The sequence below is a fragment of the Ceratotherium simum genome, chromosome 33, assembly GCF_057802395.1.
Source record: "Ceratotherium simum simum isolate JZ-2026a chromosome 33, ASM5780239v1, whole genome shotgun sequence".
In the NCBI taxonomy this organism is placed as follows: Eukaryota; Metazoa; Chordata; class Mammalia; order Perissodactyla; family Rhinocerotidae; genus Ceratotherium; species Ceratotherium simum.
The window spans coordinates 16,284,646-16,293,959 of record NC_141932.1 but is presented as its reverse complement, the minus strand read 5'-3'; the positions used below and the strand labels follow the sequence as shown (position 1 = coordinate 16,293,959).

The 9,314-nt window shown below is 60.2% G+C and overlaps 1 protein-coding gene across 2 annotated transcripts; it reads right to left on the bottom strand.

Moving 5' to 3' along the window:
- Window positions 1-982: 982 nt before the first annotated feature.
- On the bottom strand, window positions 983-7,982 carry DMWD (DM1 locus, WD repeat containing). Of its 2 annotated transcripts, XM_004440379.3 has the most exons (5): window positions 7,522-7,982; window positions 6,129-6,311; window positions 2,774-4,042; window positions 1,854-1,928; window positions 983-1,535 (listed from the first exon to the last, which is right to left on the bottom strand). In XM_004440379.3, the coding sequence occupies exons 1-5, from the start codon at window positions 7,960-7,962 to the stop codon at window positions 1,488-1,490; spliced, it is 2,016 nt and encodes a 671-aa protein (XP_004440436.2). In that variant the 5' UTR covers window positions 7,963-7,982; the 3' UTR covers window positions 983-1,487. The 2 variants fall into 2 exon arrangements, with proteins under 2 accessions (XP_004440436.2, XP_087277657.1); XM_087421531.1 differs by lacking the exon at window positions 1,854-1,928 and having other exon boundaries at window positions 7,522-7,981.
- Window positions 7,983-9,314: the final 1,332 nt, after the last annotated feature.

The following is a 9,314-nucleotide window of genomic DNA, read 5'->3' as shown; positions in this document are numbered from 1 at the left end:
TTCCCCCGAGGGGGCCAATTGAGGTTCAGATGATCCGGTAACACCCCTCCCCAGCCCTGGAGTTGGGGGGGAGGGAGGAGAACGGGGTGAGGCCTGGAAAGGGGGGTGGGAGGACAGGGCAGCTTCGCGGGTGACTCAGCCACGGATTCAGACTTTGGGACAGTTTAAATTTAGCCCTCAGGCCCTCGGCTTCTCACTGACTTTTTTTTGGCAGGAGGGTGGGGAAGGGGCGGTGAGACAAACGGGAAGGGAGGCCCTCAGGAGCCAGGACCAGGGGTGACTTGCTGGCCAAAGCCTGGGGGAGGCAGAGGAGCCCCCAAAATAGCTCCTTGGACCCTGGCCCTGCAGCCACATTCCTGCCCGGGCTAGGATTAGAAACAGAAACATTTCGGGGGGTGGAGGGTGGAGCGGGAAGACACCACTCCCCGCAGCTCCAGAGAGCCAGCCAGGAGGGATTCTCGTTGTTCTCTCCAGCGGTGGACAGCTCTCCTGGAAGAAACCATGCTCTCTGGCTGGCTCGGGACGCCTGGCCCCGGCTGAGCCAGGTGTGAGGCAGCAGGAGGCCAAGACTTATGCTCAAGGAGGTTCACTCACTCTGGGCACCTCGGGAGAAGCCTGGGGGACCCCATCTGGGCAGGCCCCTATGATATCTGATTTGGCAAGTTTGAGCACTTTCAAACAACTTTGAAAATCCTGCCCAGGACTTTGAAGAGGAGGCCCTGGTGGCTCTCTTCCCTGGAGAGCTTGCGGGGCAGAAGGATGCTCTTCTCTGTCCAAAGGGCCCTGCCCAGGGCCGGCCATGGCGGATCCACCTGCTGTGCACTGAGCACGTCCCTCCTCTGGCCTTCAGTTTTTTCTGCTAGTGAAAGGGGGCAGGGAGATGGGGGTCGGGCAAGGCAGGGCCTAGCTCTTCCCTAGGTGAAAGTGGACCGACTCTAGGACACATACGCTTCCTCCACACCTCCACGCAAGGGAACAGAGACACTGTGAAAACAGGGACCTTTAGTATAAATAAGAGCTCCTGGGAGGCAGGGAGGGCCCCGAGGGGCTTCCATAATTTAACACTCTTCAAAAGCACAGACAACAGCACGGGGCGGGGCAGGGCAGGGGAGGGGTGGCCCCTGCCCTACCAGGGACCAGGAGTACACTGCAGAGCTGGGGCTCTTGTGGGAGGGAGTTTCTCCCCCAGGAGTGACCAGTCACATGCTGGGGTCAGGGATGAGGCTAACACTGATGTCTCAGAAGAGGGGGTCACTGAACTTGGCAGTGGGCAAAGACAAGGCTGAGGCCACACAGGCCACTACAACCCCCCAGTGTCTGGGCCAGTCTGGGGGACCCTCTGCCCCCCAAATTTGTGCAGGGCGGGGGACCGGAGCAGTCCATCTGTCATGGTTAGTCTTGTTAATATGTTGATCCATGAGGTCAGCAGGGAGGGTTATGGCTGGGAGGTGGGGGACATGGGGTGGGGGACCCCGACATCCATGGCTTCACACCACTGTGCCACTCGGGGAGTTGCCTGGTTGGGAGGAGATGCCCTGGGGAAGACGAGGGGAGAGAGGAGGGTTAGAGACACCCGGGGGTCCTGCCAGCCCCACGGGGAGGGAGCCACCCTGGCCTGGCCCTTCAGTCCACCCCAGACCCCCAAAGGCCGCTGCTCTAGGCCCAGGAATTCACATCTCGGCTAGCTTCCCTGTCCCAGTAGGTGGCACTTTATACAATCATTAAAGTCCTTGGGTGATCCTGAGCAGAGAGGATAGGGGAGGAGTGGAGGTGGGGAGAGGGGAAACTGGGGTTCCCTTCTGACTGGGGGGTCCTGAGATTCTGGGGGGTGGGGAACTCAAGGACAGTCCTACCTCTACCACTGACTTGCTGGGTGACCTGGGCCAACTTCCTTCCCCTGTCTGGGCCTCGGCCTCCTCGTCTGTGAACTAGGGAGATAGAGGGGTCTCTTTCAGACTCACCAGACTCCCCAAATCCCAACCCCCCTGCCTCTGAGGCTCTGAGACTGTGCTCTAAGTTCTAGGGATTCAGGACCCTATGATTCTAAAACTGCTCTTCTGAGGAACCAAGCCGTGGCCCTCAGATCTGGCATCCTGGGCACCTGAGCCCAAACCCTGAGAAGCCAAGACATCTGAGACCACAGCTCCGAAGTTACACCTACTGGGAACTTCCTGAACCCCACGGCCACCTCAGGAGGTGGGCACACGCACCTGCCACTCATCTTCAAGCCTCCCTGTCCTAAGAGGCGACAGAGGTCAGAGAGGGCTGGTGACTTGCCCAAGGTCACACAGCGAGCCCAAGTGCAGGACCAGACCCTGAGCCTGGGGTCTTACAGCCCGAGCCTCCAGCAGTGGGCTCAGATCCCAAGAGTCCGAGACCCAGGTTGGAAGCTGGGCCCACAGGCTCAATCTTGCCCATAGAGCTTGACCTGCAGTATTCAAATAGTTTCACCATTTAAAAATCATATATTCCATAGAAATACAGATTCAGCTTTGAGTGACAAGCATAAGACCTGGCCATGCTGGGCCCACTGGCTGCCCTTCTGATAGCTGGCCATGGTCCCCACCACTCCCAGCTGTCTCTCATACCTGATGCTCTCTCTGCTGCTGTCACCAAGGTTCTAGAAGCCTGTCACTCTAAGATCTGAGAGGTCTTGTTCTGAGACACTATGATTTCCACGGCTTCCCCTCATCCCACAGGGCTGGAAGCTGTGAGAGTGGTGAGAGTGACAAACCCTCGGCTAACACCCGCTCGTCCTGGGTCCGTGACTCACCGCCTTGCCCGGCCGGGCCCAGGTGCAGATGAGGCCCTCCTGGCAGGCGGTGATGATGCAGTCCTCCAGGAAGAGGAGGACGGTGAGCCGCTCCTGGGCGATCTTCTTGCACACCAGGGGCTCGAGCAGCGGCACCTCGTGGATGCGCGGGCACAGCGCGGTGCCCAGCACTTTGGCTGGGTCCAGCCGGCTGCGGGGGGCGGGGCCACTGGGCTTGTCCCCACCGCCCCCGCCCCCACTGCCGCCCCGGCTAATGTTGCCCAGGCTGTGGTAGCGCTTGTGCTCCTTCTCGGCCCCCCGGTCCCGCCGCTCCTGCAGCGTGAGCGTGGCAAAGCGGCCGATGCTGAATGGCGTGCCCGGCTCCGTGGGTGCGCCCGGGCCGCCCGCCTTGCCGCTGCCCGCTGGGTGCGGGAGGCTGTTGGAGCGGGACAGCGAGCGGGGCAGGGGCCCGGGGCCTGGCTCAGCACCCCGCGAGCTGCTGGCAGCGGGCGGCGTGGTGCCAGGCGTGCCGGGCAGGGTGCGGGTGCGGGCCAGGGGCGGGTGGGGGTAGAGCACGTCTTCCGTGAGGTCCCACAGGCAGAACTGCGTGTCCTGGCCGGCCGAGCCAAAGCGGTAGGTGATGGAGCCGGCCTTGGGCAGTGGGGAGAGCGGGGCTCCGCCGCCTGAGCCTGTGCCCGCAACCTCCGGCTCCTCCTCCTCCTCGCCACTCCGCTCCCCGTCACCACTGGCTGTGGCCGCCTCCTCGGCCCTTGTGGTGTAGGGGTCGAAGGCCACCGCGTTGACCCAGGACTTGTGGCCGTGGCCTCGGGCCACCACACGGCCCTCGGTGAAGGACCACACGGTGACGAGGTCGTCTTCGCCCCCTGTAACAACGTAGCGCCCGTCGGGGCTCCAGCACACGCAGAGCAGGCCCCCAAAGTAGCTCTTCATGAGCCCCCGCAGGAGCATGGAGTCGAAGTGGAAGACGCGCAGGCAGCCGTCCTGGCTGACGCAGGCCAGGTGCCGGCCATCGGGCGAGAAGGCAAACTCGTTGAGGGGCCCCTCGCCCACCGCCCACTTGGCCAGCGGGTTGCGGGGCGCCTTGCTCTTGGCGGCGTAGACGGCGAAGCCCTCGCCCTGCTTCAACAGGCTGTACTGGGGCGGGGCCGAGGCGCACGGGTGGCTGACGTTGTACAGGTACAGGTGGCCGCTGGCGTGCGACGCCAGGAACAAGCTCTCCGACTCAGGCAGCCACTTCAGATACGTCACCTTGGTCTTGTCGATCAGCCGCTGCCAGGGGAGATGGTGGGGGGTTGGGAGAAGGCAAGTGGCCCCTGGCACACCTCCTCCCCAACCTGGTACCCCCTCGATGGCCGTCAGACATGGCCCGGGCCTCCTCAGAGAGGAGATCCCACACAGGGGAAAGGGATGGCCACCAGGTCATGGAATGCAGGGGAAGAAGGGCTGCCTCTGAGGCGGCCATGGGGAGCTCCACGGAGCCTCAATATCCCATGTGTGGCACGGGGCAGTTCTGCCTTCCAGAAAACCATCCTCTGTCTAACCCTCTCCACCGTCTTTACCACGTCAGGCTTCAGGCAAGAAATTGATTCACAGAATATCAGCTCCCCCAAGGAAGGGACCTTTCTCTATGTGGTTCACTATTCCAGCCCCAGAGCACAGAGCTGTGCACACAGGAGGCCCCTGGGAAGTATTTCCTGGACACACGAGTGACAACCCCATCCTGCCAGCTGCTCATCTTTGCTCCTTTTTCCTTCACAACTCACATCCAATCCTTCAGTAATACCCAGAACCTGACTTCTCACCCCCCACTCGACTCCAGCCACCCTGGTCCCAGCCACCAGCAACCATGCAATGGCCTAAGTGGCCAGCAGGCTGCCACTGCCCATGTCTATTCTCTACACGGTTGCCAGAGAGACACTGTTAAAACGGAATTCAGCACCTGGCGCTCTCTCCCTCTGAACAGCACGGCCGCCTTTCTCAACCAGGGGTCCAGAGAGAACTAAGCCCTGAAGCCCTTAGGCATCCGCTGTACGTATTGAGTTAACTTTCTTCCCAGGTGTCTAAGGTGCTTCTCATTCTAGGGAGAATTCCGAAAATAATCAAGTCATTCCTGGGTTCTATGGCTGGAGAGAGGCTCTAAAAGCCAAAGTCTTTTCTATGGCCCTCCAGACCTTCCCTGACCCGGCCCCTCCCAGTTATTTCTCAGAGCTCATCCACCACCCTCCCCTTCAGTAATGGCTCTGGCCACATGGCCTGTTTGCTGTCCTGCTTCTGGGCTTCTGTCCGGGCTGCTCCCTCTATACTCAGAATGTCCTTCCCCTGATAACTTTCTTTGCCTCTGTCAGGTCTTTCTTTCAATGTCACCTCCCAGTCAGGCCTTGCCTGCCCACCCTATGTAAACCTCACCAAGCGCTCCCCAGCCCCCTCTGCTGCTGGAGTTCCCTCCATAGCACTCAGCACCCGCTGACATCCAGCGTCCTTGACTGAGCTGATAACTGTCTGCCTCCCCAGCCAGACGCAGCTCCACAGCGGCAGGGCCCTCTCTCTGGCTGTTCTGTCCGCTGAGATGACAGCCCCAGTGCTCAGGACACGCCCGGGCACAGAACAAACGCTCAATAAATATTCTGTGAACGGATGAGCCGGTGCATTTTCAACCCATTCACGTTCCACTCCCTCCCTCCCGCCATTCACGCATTCTGTATGTGTGGAACACCTCCTCTGAACACAGAAAGACAGGTCAGGAGCAGTCCCCATCACGGAGAAGGCTGTTTGCTGCCATTTCCTCTTGTGCCAAGTCCGCCCAGGACTGAGCAATCTCCACACGTGATTTTGCGACAACAGTCCTGTGAGGGAGGGATGAGAATCCCATTTGGCAGAGGAGGAAAACTGAGGCTCAGGGAGGAGCCATCACCTTCCCAAAGCCACATGGTGAGTAAATGGTGCAGCAAGGATTTGAACCCAATGCCCACAGGGCCCAGAATGTGAAGAGCAAGGGCTCTGGCTTCAAACAAGTCCTAACCAGTGACTAGCCTCAGTTCCCTAATCTGCAAAATGGGTATCACAATCTCTAACCCACTGGGTGATGAAAACTCCAGGAGTACTGTGTTCAGCAGAGGGCTAACACAGCACAGGGCCAGGACACAGGAAGCACAGCTGTCATCATTAGCTCTTATCACTCTAGCTGCTGCCTGTCACCCATCCCACATGTCTGTCAGTCTATCCCTCTTCTCTCCCTCATGCTGGCCCTCTCAGGCCTACACTGCTCCCCAGGCAGCTGCAAACAGTCTTATGGCAAACAGTGTGTGTGTGTAGAGGTGAGGGGGAGCAGTTCTGGGCGCTGGAGGCCCACAATCACCTCTTCGTTGAATAGCTTGCTGGTGTCCTTCTTAATGAGATCCAGGTACTGCACCTGGCCGGCTGAGAACCCCACCAGCAGGGAGATGGTCTCCGTGGCAGCAGTGAACTGGTTGAAGTCGTGGCAGGTGGGCTGGGTGCCCTTATAGATCCGCTTGTCAATTGGCTTGTTGAGGTCGATGGACTTGAGTGGTGGGAGAAAAGGAGTTAATGGCTTCTACCACGTAGAGGAAGGAAGAGGGTGTTGAGGTTGGGGGAAACCACCAAGAGGAAGCAGGGTGAAGTCCCTGAGGGAAGTGGGTAGGAGGATGGGTGAGCGGGCGGGCAGTGGGGTGGGTGGTGAACCACAGACAGGAAGGGGGACCTAAATCTCAGACAGATAGAGGGAAAAAAAAGACAGGAGGGATTTCCCCCCTCCACATGAGACCACAGTGCCTCCCCAAAGTTCAGGGACACCCTTGCCCACAGCATCACGGTTCAGGGTCCCCATAGTCCCTGAGCTCCGATTCCTTTCCAGTCCTGCCCCGTAACCTCAGCAACTCGCCTGGGTCTTAGCAACACAATATTCCAAGCCCCCCAAAACTCAGGGTCACCCAAATTGCCACCCTCTAAAGCCCAACGTCCCAGGATTCCCTTCACTTTGGAGTCCCTAAATCTCAGGACCCCCATCACAGTTCAGGAATCCATAAACCTCACGGTCCCCCACATTTCCGGTACCTTCCTCACCCCTGGGCTCTCAGGATCCCCATCACTTCTGGGGACCACCATAAACTCCAGGGGACTCAACTCCTCTGGCACCTACGTCACTTTGGAGACACCCATCACAACTGAGGATGTCCCCGCTGGGCTTTCATCACCTCCAGCTCCCATCAGCTCAGAGATTCTCATTTCCTCCAAAACCCCAATTTTCTCTAGGATCCCGTTCACCTTCAGGATCCCTATCACCTCTAAGCGTCGCATCACTTCCAGAATCCTCCTCACCTCCGGGCTCCCCAAGTCTCAAGACCCTCCCCCCCAACACCTTCTGGACTGCAATACCCCTGGGTTCTGCATCACCTCAGGACTCTTCATCACCTGCAGAATGCCTGCCATCCAGAAACCCGGAGGATCCCACACCGTCTCAGACCCCCCATCACCTCCAGAGTACTCACCATCCCAGAACCCCCACGCATAACCCGGGGATCCCACGTGACCTCAAGGTTTACCATCACCTCCACAATGCCCAGCAACCCGGGAGCCTCCCATCACCTTTCAGCATCCTGCATTACCTCCAAGAACCCTTTCCTCCTGGGATGTCCATCACATCTCGGAAGCCCCTCTGATGGCCTCGTATCGATTAGGGGGTCCCACCCCCATGCTCTCAGCACCCCGGGCCCACGACGCAGGCCGCTCACCCGCTGGCTCCCGCGGCGGCAGCAGCCGGGATAGAAATAGAGCTCGCGACCCAGGTTGAAGCAGACGCGGTCTCCTCCGGCGCCCAGCCCCGCGGGCGTGGCGGGCGGCTCCCCGGCCCCGGCGCCGTCGGGCTCCCCGAGGCGCACGAGGCTGAGGCGCACGGCGGGCAGCGCGGGCCCGGGCCCGGGGCCTGCGGGCGGCGGAGACGGCGCGGGGCCCGCGGCGCCGGGGCCGGAGGCGGCGGCAGGGCCGGGCGGGGGCTGCGGCGGCTGGGGCGGCGCCGGGGTCTGGGCGGAAGCCGGCCCCGACCTGCGGGCGGCGCCGTCGCCGGGGAGCAGCTTGTAGAAGCCCTCGCGGGTGCGGAACTGCGACTTGATCTCCGCGCAGTCCCCCATGGCGGCGCCGGGGCCCGAGCCGCCCTCCGCGCCGCCCGCCGCCATCTTGGGCGCCCCCCGGGCCCCGCCGCAGCCCGACCGCCGCCCGCCGCCGGGCCCCCTGCCGGAAGCCGCGGGCCCGCGCCGGAAGAGGTGGGGTCGTCGCCCGGGCGACGCCGCTCGGATTGGCAACGCGGTCCGGAGGCGGGATGGGCCCCGGCCGTCGCTCAGGTAACGGTTCTGGGGCTGTGGGCGGGGCGAAAAGGTGGGCGCGGCCTTCGCGCCTGAGACCGACGTGTGGTTGGCTGCGGGGGCGGGGCCCGCAGGGGAAAGGGGCGGGGCCACTTAGACAGCACAAGTCCATAGCAACGGCGCTCTGGGAACCGTTTGCCTAGCAACGGAGAGACCCTCAAAAGAAGGCCTCGTCCAAATGCTGGACGTCAACAGATGACCCCAGGTGACCCTAGTGTCTCCATAGACCCAACATACATCCTCTTGACCTCCAGTATTTCCCACTGACATCTTAAAGTCACCAACTGGCCACAGCATTTCTAGCCATTCCTTCCCACCCATGATGACCAAGCCCCCCCAAATCTCGCTGATCCCCAGTGTCTCCATAAAACTCCAAGGACTTCATCTGACCCACTACTGATTAATGCTAACCCCAACATCTCCACGTTTTCCACCAACCTCCGATATATATCTCCGTGACTTCACTACCCTCAAGGGTCTCACTCGGTCCTCCAACACCCACCTCTGATTCCAAAATTTTATCGATTCTCGAAACACTTCCAGGGCCCCAATGATCCACTAGTAACCCCAAATCTCATCCAGATCCCAACAGCCCCCACAGATAGCCAGTGCCCCTCACTTCTGCTGAAGCCACCCCACCCCCATCACAGATGTTCCTACATCCACTTATTCAGTGGCCTCCCAGATTTCTCACCGGCATGTCCCAGAGGCATCTCACACTCAAGTCCTACAGGGAACTTGACATCTTACTCCAAATCCTACTCCTCCCCCTATCTTAGGTCCGGCACTGCCACACACACCCCCACCCCTAGTGACCCAGGCTGCAGACTCAGTGTCTCTCTAGTTTTGTATCATTTCCCTTCACCCCCTGCTTCCAGTTTCCAAGTCTTTTGCATTCTGTCACCTGAATTCTTCTTTTCCAGTCCCTTCCTCTGCACAGCCCTGGTCCAAACTTCTCCTCTCCTGCTCGAAACCCCCTGCATCAGCCTTGTCTCTGCTCTCCCAGACTCCTGATCCCTCTATCTACCCTCCACTTGGCATCTAGAGAGGTATTTTTTATGATCAGTGCCCTCCACTGCTCAAAGCCTATCTGTGGCTCCCTAGTGCTCTGAGGGCAAAGTTACACCCTGATGGATCTGTTCCTGCCAACCTCTCTTTCCAACCTC

Excerpts from the sequence above, each read along its gene's own strand:
- DMWD (XM_004440379.3), bottom strand. The coding sequence starts at position 7,962 with ATGGCGGCGGGCGGCGCGGAGGGCGGCTCGGGCCCCGGCGCCGCCATG. Across the intron at positions 4,043-6,128 it reads GCAAGCTATTCAACGAAGAG|CGGCTGATCGACAAGACCAA; the intron begins GTGATTGTGGGC and ends CTCCCCTGGCAG. Across the intron at positions 1,929-2,773 it reads GGGCCCGGCCGGGCAAGGCG|TTCACAGACGAGGAGGCCGA; the intron begins GTGAGTCACGGA and ends CTATCTCCCTAG.